At 44.4% G+C, this 18,531-nt stretch overlaps 1 protein-coding gene across 2 annotated transcripts in view; it reads left to right on the top strand.

Moving 5' to 3' along the window:
• Positions 1-18,531, top strand: part of DAB1 (DAB adaptor protein 1) — a 313,645-nt gene that overhangs the window by 144,109 nt on the left and 151,005 nt on the right. For both annotated transcript variants that reach the window (XM_066376400.1, XM_066376399.1), the window contains exon 3: positions 16,996-17,135. In XM_066376400.1, the coding sequence (XP_066232497.1) occupies positions 16,996-17,135 (140 nt within the window). The remainder of the gene's footprint in view (positions 1-16,995; positions 17,136-18,531) is intronic.

Raw genomic sequence — 18,531 nt, 5'->3', positions numbered from 1 at the left:
GCTTCAATCCTACTTCTCCCTGAAGACTTCCTCTGAGGGCTTTGTTTCAAAGTCCTGTGTGTGTACTCCAAACCTCTGGGACACTGCTCAGTATAATATATACATTAGTTATTCCTGGGCCAACTTGAACCATGACTTCTATTGTTCTTACCTAGTTTTTCTATCTTGATTTCTTGTTCCAGTTTCAGAGGTTTATGTATGACTTCCCTGATGTGATTGTCCATTCCTTGAGGGTAGTAAAGGCCTTATAATTTATTGCAGCTATAGTTTATAGCTCTCTTTTAACTTTCTGTCTTTCAATCCTTGGGAAGACATGGGCTAGTATGGAAAGTACATTGCTCAGAGTCAAAGAGACTGGAGTTGGAAATAGTTGGCAGCCAAATGAAGATGGTATGACATGGAAGAAGTTCCTTATTCGGGGTGCATTCTACTTTTTTCGTTTCTAAAATTGAAAGAGTAATCATACCTATTGCACAGGGTCATCGATGGCATTAAACATCACATAGTTGGCCTTCAATCATGATGTTTGTCACCGCTCCCCTGGGATGTACTGAAGAGGAGGGAGATAATGAGTATTTCCGTCGTGTCAGGGTTCCTTGAAAAGATTTGCTCAGGAATCCTTCACGTCCCTCTGTCCCCCGTGGAGACACCACCGCATCTATGTAGCCCGCCCTGTCCCATCCATCAGAACGTGGGATTCTCCCCCGGTGCTCCCTTTGCACATTGGTGGCAGCTCTATTTATTATACTTCATTCTGCCTTTTATGAAACCATGTTTCTTCCACTAGACTGGGACTTTATTTAAAAGGAGTAATTCCATTTTACTCATCTCCTCAGGGAGACGATGCAGGTAGAGTTCAAAACAGGTCGAGATGTGGAATCAGGCATCGCTGGATGGTTCCCGGATAAATCACGGCTCCTTATTGGCCGTGGGAACTCGGGGCAGGCTTCTGGATCTCGGGAAGTCTGTTTTCTCATCTGCACAAAGGGAGGTCACAATACCACGTATGGCTGTAGTATGAGCCAAATGAAAACGTAGGTGCATGTTGATCACTGTACCCAGAACCTGGTGAGTGTTTAATACAGTAAATGGTAGTCCTAGCACGATGTCAGTCATACAAGAGATGCTCAAATAATGTTGACTGAATTAAACTAAAAGGGATTTAGTACTTATTTCTGTGTCCCTTTGATCTGTTATATCCTACTATTGCTGATTATCAAAGTTTGTCTCATTGTCTCCCTGGAAAATTACTAGAAGCATTAAGCCATGCTTGTGACTGCATTGAGCTTTTTATTTTTATTTTTTATTTTTTGTATATTTTTTTTCTGAAGTTGGAAACCGGGAGGCAGTCAGACAGACTCCTGCATGCGCCCGACCAGGATCCACCCGGCATGCCCACCAGGGGGCGATGCTCAGCCCACCTGGGGCATCACTCTGTTGCAACCAGAGCCATTCTAGCGCCTGAGGCAGAGGCCACAGAGCCATCCTCAGTGCCCAGGCCAACTTTGCTCCAGTGGAGCCTTGGCTGCGGGAAGGGAAGAGAGAGACAGAGAGGAAGGAGAGGGGGAGGGGTGGAGAAGCAGATGGGCGCTTCTCCTGTGTGCCCTGGCCGGGAATCGAACCTGGGACTCCTGCACGCCAGGCCGATGCTCTACCACTTAGCCAACCGGCCAGGGCCAGCATTGAGCTTTTTAGAAGGGAGGTGCTTGTTGCAATCAGCAAGGCTGTGCAAGTATTCATGATTTTGTTATCGATCAAAAAGACCTGTGTATTTCTTCTTCGGGGCAGAAAGGGGACCAAAAGAAGTTGTTTAGAAGATAACTGCCTCTTATCTGTTAAATTCATTGAAAGATAAGCCATTGAAGGAGATAAGCTATAAAAAATTAGTTTGAGGTCTGAGATATTAGTGATGAAAGAAGGGGAAAGATCATCTCAACCCCAATGTTTTTCTCTTTCCATGGCTTTCTGAGCAGGTGGGAATCTAGGGAGAGAGAACTGGGAATTAAGCAAGAGACCCTGGGGCCGCGGACTGGGTACAACCATCCACGTCCCTTCCCTGCGGCAAGCTTCGGTGACTGTCTCTCTGCCACCCAGTAGTGGGTGAGAGACTAGATATAAAGGAATTCATATCCACTATTAATGAAAATTTTTTGGTTGTGAGTGGCAGAAGTCATCTTCAGTGCACTTAAATATAACAAAGGGACATATTGTAAGGACCCAGAGGCATCTCAGAGAACTTCAGAAATGTCACCTGTGAGCTGGAAAGACGACCCAGGAATTTGTAATCAAGAAGCACCCCAGGCCCTGGCCGGTTGGCTCAGCGGTAGAGCGTCAGCCTAGCGTGCGGAGGACCCGGGTTCGATTCCCGGCTAGGGCACACAGGAGAAGCGCCCATTTGCTTCTCCACCCCTCCGCCGCACTTTCCTCTCTGTCTCTCTCTTCCCCTCCCGCAGCCAAGGCTCCATTGGAGCAAAGATGGCCCGGGCGCTGGGGATGGCTCTGTGGCCTCTGCCTCAGGCGCTAGAGTGGCTCTGGTCGCAACGTGGCGACGCCCAGGATGGGCAGAGCGACGCCCTGGTGGGCGTGCCGGGTGGATCCCGGTCGGGCGCATGCGGGAGTCTGTCTGACTGTCTCTCCCTGTTTCCAGCTTCAGAAAAATGAAAGAAAAAAAATAAAAATTAAAAAAAAAAAAAAAAAAAGAAGCACCCCAACAGTACCTTCCCTCTGTGGTCACATCTTTTTCTTTTGTTTTTGTTTTTTTTGTTTTGTTTTGTTTTGTTTTTTCCTTTCACAAGATTGGCTTTCTCTTACCCAGGCCAATGGCAAGAAAATATATCCCTCAGAATTCTGCAGCCTCATGTTACAACTCTGAACACAAGGAAAGGTTGACTCTCCTCCCTGCTTCAATTCCCAATTCCCAATTCCCAAGGATGGGCCTCTAATCATCATGGCGTAGACTAGGTGTTACCATCTGGTTCAATCAAGAGGGGCCAGAAGGTGGGGTCATGTTGTATAAATATGGCCTCCGTGACAGTACTGCTGCTGCACAGGAGCGGGTGGTTAATCATGGCGACCTGGGCACTATCTCCAAAGGTGTCTGCTCTTGATGAGTTAGACAAGGTCCCAGCTCTCACACACCCAGTGAAATAGAAGAAATGAAAAAAGCAAGAAGAGGAAAAAAAAAATAGTGGTGCTTTTTTTATATGATGATATCATGCCAAGAAGAACCTATGGTTTTTCAGCATTGACATAGTTCAGTCTATGTCAATAAACTGCTCCTAAATTTAAACTGGAGGGAAAGAAACTGTTAGTTTTGGAGCACCTAGATGCCAGACAGACCACTTCCCCATATCCTTATTGCAGTCACAGACTTCAGGGTCGGTCTTTTCTGTTCCGTATTGTACAGAAGGAAGTTGCAGTGATGTAATGAGGTCAAATCCTCATGGCTGAGGAGGCATTTGGGAGTTCCATCTTTCTGCCCTTGAATCTCGCACTCTCTACACAGCTGGAATTTGAAAGGCCTGAAATGAAAAATTAAGTCACTGGATTCCACTGATTCCGTCTCCATCCCTGAATGGGATGACTTTGTAACAGGATGTGACTGCGGGCCACTCAGGTCCCTAAGCCAGAACTCGGGAGTCACACTTGTTTCCTTCCATTTCCTGTTTCTTCTGTAGACAACCTATGAATAAGCCACATCTGCTCTTCCTCTGACGGATATTTTCATTCAGTCCCTTTTCCTACATCTACTGCCATCATCCTCATCTCACCTCTCACCTGGATTAGCACAGTAACTCCTGCTTCGCCTTTGCCCGCCTGCTGCCACAGAGCAGTCAGAAATCTTTGCAGAATGTGAGGCATACACTTGCATAACACCACCTACCCCCGCCCTGCCCCCAGTGGCTTGTCATTGCACTTAGAACGGACTCCGTGGTCCTTACCCGACTTCTGAAGCAGCTCACGAGGAGCCCTGCCTCCTCCTTTGCTGCCGTGAATCCCCCCCCCCCCCTTGATTTCTCTGTTCTGATCACACTAGCTTCTTTCTGTTTTGTAAACAGGCCAGGCACATTCCCTCCTGGCATGACTGCCCTTTTCTAGTAGTTGTTCACATCTCCTTTCAAATGTCATTGCTACAGAAATGTCTTCCCGGGCCAGCCTGTCTCAATTAATGGTGCCCACCCTGTCCCAGTCACCCTTCATTTCATCAAACTGTTTTATCTTTCTCATAACACTTACCACTATCTGGAGCGATCTCGTTCATTATTTATTTACCGGCTTATTATCTTCCTCTCGCTTTGAGATCAGAAACTGTAGGCGAGGAGGGGCTTTCTCTCTCTTGTTCACCTTGGGACCCGATCCCATGCTACACAGTAGGCCCTCACCTGTGTGTGGTATGCTTGCACATGAGGCTGACTGTGTTGGACATCCAGGGGTGTCGGGCGGGGCCTGCACCCTGGCATTCATTACCGGCAATGTCTGGGGACACTTAGTCACTGTCTGTTCCAGCACATTCCACTTAAACCCTCGATCACCGAGATTTATCTCTGAGTTTAATCAAATGTAATTTATATTGAAGCCTCCTCAGTAAATAATTGATTTGCCCTCTTCTGTTGTCTTCATCACAGATACTTCTTTGTACTCTAAAGGGATAATGTAATCAGTCGGTAGTATACACAGCCCTCTGGTTTAGAAGGCAGATGGAAGATAAAGCATGAGTCTTGCTCACACCAGAATATACCAGGACCAAAATAATTTTAAAAAATTATTAATTATAAAAATATAATTTTTTTATAATTATAATTAAAATTAAAAAGAATTAGTCTGTGAACAGGTTGGCAGCAGAGATACCCAATTAAAACCTCTTGTTTTTTTCTAATGGAGATGACCCCCCACCTTCGAAAGTTGTAGCTGCCTCACGCACTGAAGAAAGTTCTTGGCCAATTGCGGCTTCATGTGAAAATAGAAACCCTTGTTCACCCGTGGTTTAATTAACCTCTGTCTGGGTCCCAGAGCAAGCTTTCAAGTGCCGAGTGCTCACGCGTGTCGGGTGGGCCCTCCAGGCTGGGGTTTCGGCTGTTCCACGCCACACTGCGACCCCAGCTCACTGAAGAAAGCCCGTCCTCCTGCTTCTCTGTCTTGGCTCAGTTGGCCGCCTTCCCATGGTCAACGTATCTGGAAGGGACAGGATTCTCCCAAATCATACAGCCATCCTCCTTTCGCCCTCGTGGGGTTCTCCCAATGAGAGACAGTGGGAGAGGCCCATTTTGCACTTATTTTTTCACACAGTAGTGCATTCTGAGGCTGTTCTTTTCTGGAGTGGAGGAAGGGGAAGGAAAATCATGCAGCACCTGAAAGTGGAGAAAGACTGTTGGCGCCCATCAATCATCCTGTCCTCCAAAGGAGTTCTCAGCATTGTGTTTCTGTACACTGTTTTAACTGGAAACATCTTGACTGTCCAGTAATCGGGGTTTGGTGAAATAAATTATAAGACATCTGTATATTGGGCTATGGTTCAGCCCCTAGGAATTACATTACAAAAAAATGCCAATATGGAAGAGGCTACAGAAAACACTGCCAAATGAAAGAAGCACGCTACAGACATGCAGTGTGAAAACAGCGTGGGACACGTGTGGTTGTGTGTGTGTACACTTAGGAAAAAGTTTGGAAGAGTGGATACTCCAATGCAGCCACAGAAAAATCCCTGGAAGCTTTTATGGGTGGCTTTCCCCTTTTTATCTTCCCTGTCTTTTTCCAAATTTTAAGGTTTGAGCACATTTCACTTTATAATTAGAGAAGGGGGGAAAATAGTTGTTTTAAAGAATGGAAGTAGGAAAAGTTTTAAAAATGTGTTATTTTTCATTTGAAAACAAGACCGTCTTCACTTGTCATCAGCTCCCAGGGCTTTGGAGAAGACCTCGTGTCTGCTGTCATTGCACTTGCCAAAGGGAGACAAGCTGTGAGCTTGAGAAAAGCACCCTGCACCGTACCTCCCACTCCTGGTGGCAGCGAGGATGCCCTTGGGCCGGGGATCACCCGGCTCTCTCCTGCAGACTCAGCTGCCTGTGAAGGCTGGCGAACACTCAACAGTTTTGCCAGGGGCCTCTGAGGTACATTTGTTGAGAGGGTGTTAGCTCTGGGTTTACCTTCCCCGTCAGGCTTAGCCTCGTGGAGCATCTGTGGAGTAGCTTTCATGATTTGAGCACTCGGGCCACCTCCGAGCCCTGCTCCCATCTCTCTCAGATCATTGCCGGCACTGGCTGGCTGGCTGCTCCACATCAAGACCCTCTCTTTCAGAATGCGCTTCCTCAAATGCATTGATTTTGTGCTCGCTTTGATCGAGTTCCCAGGAAACCAGTGGCGGAGACAGATTTGCTGTAGGTAGCTTATTTTGGGGTGCGCCCTTCAAATCAAACCCAATAGGGAGTGCAGCTGGCAGGACTGGGCAGAGGGAGGGGTCGAACAGTGACGCAGCTGCAACAAGGGCCTCGGCTGATCCCACTGTCCCACGGGGAGCTCTCGAGTTACTTTCAGAGTTGTCTCAGATTGAGGCTGGGGCCCTCGGCCTTTCTAACAAGCCCCATCTAAGCAAACAGTTATTGATTGCATGCCAGCTACAGTGGGGAGAGGGAGTGAAGTGAGGGGATCAGGGCCTTGGGTGAGGCACCTTTCTTTGGTGGAGAGCAATTTTCTGAAATAAATTCACCCAAACGTCTTCCCGGGCCAGCCTGTCACCTGGGGGAGGGATGAGTCTTCAGACCTGAAACTGGGTCTGGGAATCATACTACATGTAGCCTTTAGTTCACAAGGAAGGAAAGTGGAAATATTGTCAAAATGTAGTACTGGCCATGAGCTGCTCTGCTGTGGCGGGTGCTTCCCATATAGGATTGCAGGTAGTATTTTACAGTAATCCTGCACAGTAAGCATTACTATCCTCCTTTATGAAGAGATGAAGTAACGTGCTCTAGGCCAAGAGGCTCCTACGTGGCAAAGTCAGCTGAGAACCCAGGGCTCACCTGGACTCAATTCTTTCCCAGTCGCTGCCCTGCCCCCATCCTTCCTTTGACGTAGATCCAATTTTCCTTTGTACTTTATTTTTTTTTAATTTTTATTGATTTTTAGAGAGTGAGTGAAAGGGGAAAAGAGAGAGGGAGAGGGAGAAAGAGGAGAAGCATCAATTTTGTGGTTCCACTTATTTCTTCGCTGTTTGATTCTCTGTGAGCCCTACCAGGGAATCAAACCTGCAACCTTGGAGTATTGGGACGATGCTCGAACCAACTGCGCTACCCGGCCAAGGGCACTGTTGTACTTTATATGCGTCGTTCTGATTCTCCTTTGTCCATGCAGGTGCTACGAACATAATATGGCCCTTTTGGTTGCAAATGACAGAAACAAAAATAAATGTAATGACCAGACGGAAACCTGTTCTTCTCCGATCTTCTGTAGTTCCTACTTTTTCCCCAGCCTCAAGCTTCAGGTTCTCTTCCTGAAGTCTTCTTTTGATTAATTTCATTTATTTTTCAACATTTCCGGTTCTGCCTTTTGCAAGCTCTGTGATCATGGGCCAGTCTTTACCTCCTGGAGTTTCGATTTTCTCCTCTATACAAGGAGGGAATAATGGTGCATGCCATACCAGGTTGATGTAAGGAATAAACTGACGAAGAACTTCCATGTTGTTCAAAGCCCGTTCTCTACCAGGCACTGTGGCATCAACATGAGATAAAACATTACACACCTAGCATGTTACCTTATGCTTAGTGGCAACACATAGTGGTTGTACCCTCTTTGCCCCTTGGCCACCAGGAAAAAGACACAAGCCAGGCCATTAAAAAGAGCAGGGGGCCCTGGCCGGTTGGCTCAGTGGTAGAGCGTTGGCCTGGCGTGCGGAAGTCTCGGGTTTGATTCCCGGCCAGGGCACACAGGAGAAGCGTCCATCTGCTTCTCCACCCCTCCCCCTCTCCTTCCTCTCTGTCTCTCTCTTCCCCTCCGTCAGCCGAGGCTCCATTGGAGCAAAAGATGGCCCGGGCGCTGGGGATGGCTCCTTGGCCTCTGCCCCAGGCACTAGAGTGGCTCTGGTTGCGATGGAGTGACGCCCCAGATGGGCAGAGCATCGTCCCCTGGTGGGCGTGCCGGGTGGATCCTGGTCGGGCGCATGCGGGAGTCTGTCTGACTGTCTCCCCATTTACAGCTTCAGAAAAATACAAAAAAAAAAAAAAAAAGAAAAGAAAAAAAAAGAGCAGGGAAGTGAATGGTGCGTGCTGTCCACAGACCGTCAAGTGTGTACAAAGCAGGCTAAAGACTAGGAGCCAGACTGGTTAATCCTTGATGGTCCTTGATATCCAAGTTAGCAGGTACACTGAGCTGCTCAGACTTCCTGGGGGGATATCAGAAGGACTCGGCCGCAGAGGATTATCGCTGTCTTTATAGTCCGAGAACCAGGAGCTTTCTCCCTGTATCCATCTTGTGTGCCGCTTCCTCATACATGACGAGACGATTGGCCAGTTGCTATTATGCCCGCCTTCTATTTGTAAAAAGTCCTGGGAGTTTAAAAATGCCATGGACCCTGATGAGTAGCACCTGAGACTTTGGCACTCTAACTAAAAGTTAACTTGGTTTTCCAAAGTTATAAGACACCCTGTCTATGTGTTTTAGAGAAAGGATGTTGGAAACTCTGAGTAAAGTCTTTCCTACTAAATATATTTATTTAGTCAGCAAATCTGTTTTAAGTACTCACTATGTGCCAGACACTGTCTAGTGTTTGGGGGAAGCCCAGGGACCTCGTGTCAGCCCTCCACAGGCACGCAGTCCAGCAAGGGGAGAGACTGTGGGTGGAGTTTCCCGACGTCCTCCCGCCTAACATGCTCTTATGCTCGGGAGTCACCATGAGGAGCAGGAAGCATGCCCCAAACTTACTTGACCTGATCATCCCTTTGGTTTTTCTTCCGAGAAACCAGGACAGGTGTTTCGAGGGACACTGTGAGAACATTGTTGGTCTAAGGACTTGCTGGAGCGCCAGGCAGTGGCCAATGATTGTTTTCTTTTGTTATTAAGTGTTTCTGAATGATGCCATACAATCTTTATAATAGATTTTTTAAATTAAAACTTACAAAGCCACAGCCTTGGAAAACAAACAAATGCAAGTAGACGTTTGTCAAGGAAATGAAAGGACTAGCTATCAGCGGGTAAGAATTGGGTCACCCCTACGGGGTCACTGGAGGACGTTGCCTTATACTTCAGTGGTTCCTCCTCTAGCTCTGCCTTGGAATCGTGGGCTAAGTCTCAAACATGCAGATTGTCAGGCCCTTGAATTAGACTCTGTAATCTAAGCATGGGATTTGTAGAGAGGCACCCTTTAGACAGAGCTCTCTTCGGAAGTACCAGTGAGGAACATTTTTAAAGAAATTGTGTACATGAATCATAGGTTGAATATGATTTTAACTCTTCAATTAGTTTACCTTTTAGCAATGATGATAGCAACCCTGTTCATAAAAGCACATTTTAATAGCCCCCACGTGTGTTGTTCCCTTATTCTGCTCACTACCCAGCTAGGTAATTATCCCAAATCAGCATTCTCTCCTACGCAGCCAGCATACATAATTACTTGTCCATTGCAAATCAACACCTGGATAATTGCAAGTTAGAATTCTAAGTAAAATAAGTTATCTCTGCTGCTGGCCTCTGAAATCCCTCCCCCCACAATCTGTTCTTAATTGGACAACCTAACAGACAATAGGGTTCTTTCAGCAATGTACAGAATGATGTTGGACAGGCTGGAAAAAAACAAACTCTCTTTGAAATTTTCTTTATCAAGATGGACGACCTGGTGATTAAGATAGATATGCAGAAGGAGGGGGGATGTCTCATTTTGGGGACTGTGTTAATAATGCATAAGGTGATCTCCCTCTTGCCTTCAGGAAGGAACATCCTGTTCCTAATTGCACCCTTATTCCCAGGCAACCAGAAAGGAATTCCCTAACAGCTGGGACCATTACTTCTGCTGCAGTATGACTTTACTATGGTTAGCTTTGGGCTACTGGTGCTTTATGTGAAATATATTATGTGGAGGAGGAGGAAGGCCATAAATATTTACTGAATGACTGCCATGTACCAGGGCGTGTGCTAAGAACAAATCTTGTTTTATCTCCTATAATCCTTTTAAGTGTCCTACAAAGGGGTCCAAATGACTACAAAATTATGCAGGTGAAGAATCCAACAGTCAGAAAAACTAAATAACTTTGCCTCTGTGAATACCCTAATGGGTGCCTATGTGCACCCATGATGGGAATAATGCCCTTATAATAAGAAGAAATGTCAGAGCTCTCCCTGCCTGTGAGGATACACCCAGCGGGCAGTCATCAGCAAACCAGGAAAAGGGCCCTTACCCAGAACTGAATCTGCCTATGCTAACATAGGCAGGTAGCTAGATATTAATGGGGAAGGGAAGGAAAGGGAATTGAACATTATATTTTATAAAATTTGGAAAGCCTGCTTCAGTAAGAAACTACAACATCCCATTTAGCATAATTTGCTAAAAGGCTAAAAACATTCATAGGCTCAGTTGCACATTTCAGGAATCCGTGGTTTCCTCAGAAGCCCATTGTGCCCTAGCCCCCTCAGAACTTAGGTTTGGGAGGAATCTCCCCAAGGCACTGTGGTCAGGTGCTGTTTGGGGGAAGGTGCTTCTGTGCTTGCACTTTAAAGCATGCACAGTGGGAACCCGACTGGCAGCCATAGAGGCTTGTCCTTCTAGCCTAAAAGAAGGCGCTGATTGGTTAGTAGGAGGAATCAGTGCAAGCCTGCAAACTTTTAAAGAAACTGATTGGTTAGCTTAAAGGGAAGCTAGTCCTTCCCACCCCAAAATATAAACATGGGCTTAGCAGAGAGTTGGCCTTTTTACCCTTTTGGCCGTTCTTTCTGTATTCTTGGTGAGAGAAGTGCGCTAGCCACGTGTGCAACCAGGCTGCGTCAGCTGGCAGCTTGCTGGTCTCCTCAGTACATACAGGCTTTGGGCAGCACCTGGACTGGCTAAGCTTTGATATAGACTAAATTATTATGGCACAGAATATCTGGACTTCACTCTTTATGCTAGGCTTACTGAAGACTAGACTAGACCTTTTCCTGCCCAAACAGAAGGAGCTAAGACATTGGGAACCTGTGAGCAACCTTCTAGTTCAAACCTGAATAGATCTAACTGCAAAAGCCTAAGCTTCTCCAGGTGCAGGTTTTATAAAGTGTTTTGTATAAGGCACTGTGCACAAACCCCACCAGAACTAGCATCAGAACCAATATCACCTGCTCCTTGATCCTGGACTACCCAGCCTCCAGAACTGTGAGAAATAAATGTCTATGGTATTATTATGTTGCAGCAACTGAGCTAAGAGACCTCCTTAGATGTTTAAATATCTAAAACACAGAAGTGAATGTTCAGCTCAATAGAAGATGTATGTTGCAGTTGACCTCCGTTGGACAGCAACATACTGTAACTATTAAAAGTTAAACGAATGCTCATCCAGAGTGACCACATTAGGGGAAAAATAAATTTTCTCTTGGCTTTTGTGTGGGTTTCAGTGGCCATGCTCATTATAATCTGTGAGGCTGGAGGAGATAGAACAATCTTGGGTGTGAAGTATCTTTTATTTTAGCAAACAGCCTGGAGGGGAGGCCATCTTTGACTCCAGAGGGGTCTGTGGGCTCTCTGCCTCAGTGTCATAAAAAATGCTAATTACCTGCTTCCTTCAGATCCTGACTCCTGATAGAGGTACTTGGTTTTGTGGAAGCTTCTGCAGGGTCACTCCCTGTGTGGCACCTCCCCATTAGCCGGGCCTTCTGCTCCAAGACAGGGACATAGTGTCATTCCAGACAGTGTCCTTGAGGCCTGCTCAAAACCTGGATTGCACGTGGTGCACTGGGACTGCCCCCATTTACACTGAGAGGAGAGGCATTTTCTGGGTTATAGGGTGAGCAGATTGCAATGAGGTTGAGAAGTGCTCTTCTCTAATGGCACTGAGCAAAGGCAACATTAAAATAATGGTGAGGGTAACATTTACTTTCTCCCATGAGTAAGCATATACCTTGAAGACTTAAGTGAATCACATTCATGGGATGGGTTTTAAATAGGATCTGTCTGGAAGGGATTTTTAAGGGACTCCTTGCACTTCCCCACAGTGACCCTGACTCCCAGAGTCCACTAGCATCTTTTGAATAAATATATAAATTCATCTATTTATGTAACTGCAGCAGAGCTGGGCACTGTGGTCTCAGGGTCCACTGTATGCCAGGCACCGTGCTAGGTTCCGAGAACACAGATGACTCAATCCCATTCCTCACCCTTGTGGAGTTCAAGTGCAGAGACGGAGACGCACGTGAAGACTAAGTCAGTGAGGGGCCAGAGATGCTGTGACAGACGTGGTGAGAGCCCAGAATAAAGGAATGTGTCTGTGTGCCAGGAAAACACTGAGCTCTGTGGATACCTTGGTCAGCCGATCTGACCGAGTTCCTGCCTTTCTAGAGCTTACAAACTAGCAGGAAGGCTGGATGTAAAGCAGGTTATTACAAATGAGATTAATTTATTGCAGATGTGCAAGGGGCCCATCAGAATCCTAGGGCTGTATCTCAGAGGAGACCTACTAGGTAGATTTCCGGGATCAGAGAACTACAGGGCACACGACATTGTGCTGAGACCTCAGGTATGGAGGGAATGAGGACAGGGGGTTGAGGGGCGGGGTGGAGACTGGGATGGGAGATACCATCCGGGCCCCTGGGACTACAGGTGCAGAACAACCCAGCACAGCATGTGGTTGCACAGAGCATGTTGAAGGAGCTGGTGAATTCAGACCACTGTGGCGAGAATGTGAAAAGTAAGGGAGAAAGTGGTCCACAGCGAGGCTGATGAGTTCAACAAGGACCAGATTTGAGGAGCCTTGGGGATGTGTCAAGGAGGTTTATTTTAGTTGTGGGGAGTAGAGGATAGGGAGGAAGAGTACTTCAAAAAATATATAACAGTGGGTATATTTGATCTCAGAGTACACTTAAAATATTTGTTAAGGAGAGAAGGCAAGTCAAAGAAGGGATTATCCGTACAATGAAATATTATTCAGCATAGAAAGGACTTGAAGTACTGATACATGCTCTATAACATGCAGTGACCTTGAACATGAGAGGCTAAGGGAAAGCAGTGGGTCGGAAGGGCCACATACTGCATGACTCTATTTATGTGAAATATAATTTGCCTCCCAGATAGACACATCTACAGAGACAGAAAACAGATTAGTAGTTGCCCAGGTCTGGTTGGTTTGGGGGAATTAGAGAGTGACTGCTAATGGATATAGGGATTCTTTTAGGGATGATGGAAATGTTAGGAAATGAGCCTAGTGGTGATGATGGCATAACTATGAATGTACTGAAACAACTGAACTGTATACTGTAACAAGGTGAGTTGAAAGGCATAGGAGTTATATGTCAATAAAGAAGTTATTAAAAAATGTAGGTTCTGTTGACATAGAGTGTTGGTGTCATCTTCCATAACAAAGGGCTTTTTACAGAGTTGGACTCAAAGAGCAGGTGTAACAGTTCAATGGGGGATCGTTAGGTAAAACTCTTGGCACAGTGACTAGTTTACTAAAATGCTTGAAAATAGATAGCGATGATGATAATGTTTTTGCTTAAATATTGTACATGGTCTTTTTCTGGCCCATCCTGAAACACGGGGTCAGTGGTGCTTTCAGTGAAATAAGCTGGAGATTCACAATGACTTGGGATGCACAAAAACTGACCCTTTCTTTACCACCCTCAAATAGTATGTGCCTCTGATGGTACGACCTTATGGCTCTGATATCTGTTATTTATTTCTTAACTAATATGACTGAGACCTTGCTCAAGATGTGCTCGTGAAAAATTACCCTTTTAATGGTGGAGCATTTAATGAGAAACTGGATTATCTACTGCATAAGTGCCCTTCATACAAATTAGCTTGGCCCTGGGGTCCTAATCTAAATTGGGCTCCCTACTTTCCTCTAAATGGCCTAATATTTTCTTATTAATCTCTGCCCTCATTCACCTGATCTGGCTCTGCCTCCTCTGATGAAACTTCCTCCTTGGCAGAGCTCTGCGCCCTGATGAATGTTTCTTAAGGCTGTATTTGTGTCTGACTCATGGACAGTTTTCAGACGTGACGTCTAGGCTAGAAACTGTTACAGTTTCAAGCTGTTTTTTCAGTGGAGTTTTAATGCTGCTAGTCTATTGAATCAACAGATTTGGTCCAGGTAAAGGATGGGGTTTCTAGGGAAGTTAGGGAGATAGGAAAAATATTAATTATAATAGTGAGAATAACAGGCTTGGAAACATAAGACCACAAGCCTGGGCTGTGACATCAGACGAGTCTGGGTTCCAGTCCCACTTAGTGAGTTTGGACAAGTTACTTGGTCTCTCGGACCTTCAGTTTAGATCTTTGTCTATAGAACCTGAATAATAGTACCTACTTTTAAGGTTCTTTTCTGGGTCTAAACAAGTCAGTGCATATATATGCTTTGTACAAGACATAATAAATGCTACCTGATATTGCAGTTATAATTAAAGGGTGGAGGAAGTCCCAAGTCCTGAAAGGGATGTTAATAGTGATGAAACAGGGTAATGTGTTAAAGAGGCAGAGGTGGTATTTATGAAAGCGTTAAGATGACCTTTTCAAGAAACAGACCAATCCCTAGGCCACTCCTTCCAAACAGTCAGTACCTCGTAATGCAGGGAGAGGTGACCTGAGCTACCATGGACCCTGTTGTTTAGCTAGATGTCCTTAGAGGGTGTATCATGGCAAATGTTCTTTTGTCCTTAGCTTTTGGCTCTGACATCTGCCCTCAGTGAACCCTGGAGTCTTCATTTTTACATAGATTACAGTTTCTCACTAATCATTCCTGTATTATATTTGTTTTATGGAATATTATTCAAAGGCTTGACTATATATACTAGGAGTCAGCAAGGGTACAGTGGGAAAAACACCAACTGGGAGTTGGGGATCACAGGTCCAGGCCTGGCTCTGCAGACCTTTCTCCTCTGTGGCCTCCTGCCCTCACATTGAATCTGCGACACACTTCTATCACTGGGCTGATCATACTGGCGGCAGCTACCATGTATAGGAAACTGAACACATGAATACATGCTTTGCACATACTATCTCATTTAAGTTACTATTCCTAATAACTCTAAAAGTAGATATTTAATCTTCATTTCAACAGGTAAGGATATTGAGGCTTAGCAGATTACTTGGTTTACAAGTGAGAGAATCATGATTTAAAATGAGGATGTCTGACTCCAAAGCTTGTACCTTCTTACATATCCAGCATAACACATTTCTATTTGTGGTCACCAAAATGCACAACACATTTTTATCTGCAGTCACCAAAAACCTGAGCTTCTATGGGCAAAGACTTCATCCCATTTATCTATGCATCAGTAAGGAATCTCGTAAGTATCAGAGGAGATACTCAGTAAGGATGAATGAATAAATGAATGAAATGCAAGTCATGTTTTGTCAATCAAAAAGTGTTATACAATGGTTAGCTATTGCTGGTTATATTTTTCTATTTTAAGCATTTCATCTAATAATTCCCAACTACACATAAAAGAAAGGGCTTAGTTTTGCACATCATTTACATAAAGCAACCGTGGGCTCAGTTACCAGTGATGTCCTCAGATCTAAGTTTCTGACTGATGAGCGAAGGCATGCTGGAGGTAGTATCAGAAGGTGAAGTACATGATGTTTCAGGAGACAAATGTTAGGCTATGGCATTTCAGGTTTTAAGAACCACATGTGGCCTGGCCAATGGCTCATTGAAGAGAATGTCAGCCCAGTATTCAGATGTCCTGGGTGCAATTCCCAGTCAGGGCACACAAGAGAAGCAACCATCTCTTTCTGTCCCTCTTCTCCTCTCCCACTTCTCCTCCTGCAGTCAGTGGCTCGGTTGTTCAAGCGTCATCCCCAGGCACTGAGGCTAGCTTGGTTGGTCCATGCATTGGCCTCAGGTGCTGAGGATAGCTTAGTTGATTTGAGCATCGGCCCCAGATGGGGGTTGCCAAGTGAATCCTGGTCGGGGCGTGCAATGCCCCAAACTGTGAGTAGATTGATGAGGTTAGACATTTGAATTCCTATGAATTTATATATATATATTTTTCTGACTCTGTAAAGTTGGACTTGAATTCTCTGACCTTCATGTTCAGCATCTGAAAAATGGAGATGGTTAAGTTATAAAGAATGGGGATACAGTTTATGAAACATTTCATATGAAACACGCTCACAGTAACTTTACTGTTCGCATTTTATTTGGATGTGTTTGAACTTCCGGCTGATACGTCTTAGCAAAATATTATCATAATAATCATTGAGAAAGCCTGTTGCGAAGTATGGATACATCATACCAAGGAGTGTGGAAGTTTATTTTTGTACACACATGAGTTCACAGAAGAGATATTGTAAAAACCATTTTTTGATTACTGTTCCCGGGTCATTACTTGATACAAAGCAATTACTCCTGAGTCTCACCATAAAACAGCCCATGGAGTTGGGTGTGAGGAGTGTCTTGGATCCTGACCAAAGTCATATTAGATACTAGAAATGCTGAAGAAGCTCAGTGCTAATACTGTTCTCACCAGAATGTCAGTGAGTTATCATTTATTGAATACCTAGTGTGTATCAAACACTGCTTGGGTACTTTAAACATGTCTGATTTATTTATCTTAGTGCCCTTTGGGGGTTGGTTATTTTTTAACTCCTTTTTTTTTCTGCCTCAGAAAACAGAGGCTCAGGAAGCAGAGTGATTTGCCCCAGGATATGAGGGAAAGATCTAGAATTGGCATCCAGGAGTACTACCATGTTTTTCTACTTGGCCCAGTGATTTGACTTTCCGAGAATATGGATGAAACAAGAGAACAGCCCTCGATGCTGCGGCTGTTTAAAGCCAATAGGCCCTAATGCTGACATGTCTGAATCCTGCTTTTCTCTGTTTTCAGGTCAGGATCGCAGCGAAGCCACTTTGATAAAGAGGTTTAAAGGTGAAGGGGTCCGGTACAAGGCCAAACTGATCGGGATTGATGAGGTGTCTGCAGCTCGGGGAGACAAGTTATGTCAAGATTCCATGATGAAACTCAAGGTGCTGTGCAAACATTTTCCTTTAAGTACTATGGGTTAACTATGACTGAGAGAAAGAAATGAGTACTCACTCATTATGGTAAAAAAATGTACATACCCATTTATTGGTAGATTATTTACTCATTTATTGGGTTTTTGATGTATTACAGCCTTTATTCATTGAGAGGGGAGTTCAGTCACTGGGCAAATGTTTATTGAACACCTGCTATGTGGAGGTATTTTATTAGGTTCTGTTTATTATTTGATTATCACATTTTATACAATTATGTCTTCACCCATAGCTTGCAAAAATAAAAGTAAAATCAAATTATATAGCCCCTCAGATTTTATGAATTTTCACCACCTTACTTTTAATAAATTTTATATATTTTACTATATGAAAAATCTCATAAAAGATGCTATGTTAAGATAAAAGCTGCTTTTATTTATTCTTGTAACTTCTATTAATATCCTCAAATACTTTATAATAAAGGGAAAATTTTTTTGAAGTAAAATATAACTAGATATTGGAATTTGATGAGATCACAAAAAGGTTTCTTCTTTTAAATGTTCTCAAGAAGCTTTTTCATTGAGAAATCTAAAAATGGAAGTGAAAAAAATTTAATGTACGAAAGAAGATTATGATATCAAATGGCTATTAAAAACATACAAAAAAGAAAAATTATTCTTAGGTTGTAGTCTCCATGTAGTCTGTTTCTTTTTTTAAAAGAGTGATACAAAATCTTTTTTAAAAACCAAATGATTTTGCAACAACTCTATGAAGTATCTATGTATTTAAAACATATAATTTTACTCATTAGAGAATTCACAAAATGTTTATGGTAAAATATTTTGAAAGTACAGAAAAGTTTAAGGAAGAAAACTGATATTATCCGCAACCCCACCACACAAAGAAAACAGTGTTAACTTTTGAAAGTGTAATTTGTAATCTCTCTTTGTATTGATATGAAATGCACACATATGTAATATAATTGGAATTACTATTTACATGGTTTTATATCCTGCTTTTTCCTCATCTAATAATGTGTTATAAACATTTAAAAAAATTTTTTTTTAAACTATCACTGAGGGCCCTGGCCGGTTAGCTCAGTGGCAGAGTGTCGGCCTGGCGTGCAGGAGTCCCGGGTTGGATTCCCGGCCAGGGCACAAGGAGGAGCGCCCATCTGCTTCTCCCCCCCTCCCCCCCTCCTTCCTCTCTGTCTCTCTCTTCCCCTCCCGCAGCCAAGGCTCCACTGGAGTAAAGATGGCCCGGGCTCTGGGGATGGCTCATCTCCTCCCTATTCTCCCTCATCCCCTCCCCATTCTCCCTCATCCCCTCCCCATTCTCCTCATCCCCTCCCCATTCTCCTCATCCCCTCCCCATTCTCCCTCATCCCCTCCCCGTTCCCCCATCCCCT

The sequence above is a fragment of the Saccopteryx leptura genome, chromosome 3 (genome assembly GCF_036850995.1).
Source record: "Saccopteryx leptura isolate mSacLep1 chromosome 3, mSacLep1_pri_phased_curated, whole genome shotgun sequence".
NCBI classification, from domain to species: domain Eukaryota; kingdom Metazoa; phylum Chordata; class Mammalia; order Chiroptera; family Emballonuridae; genus Saccopteryx; species Saccopteryx leptura.
The sequence above is the reverse complement of the archived record's forward strand: the minus strand, read 5'-3'. Positions and strand labels throughout refer to the sequence as shown.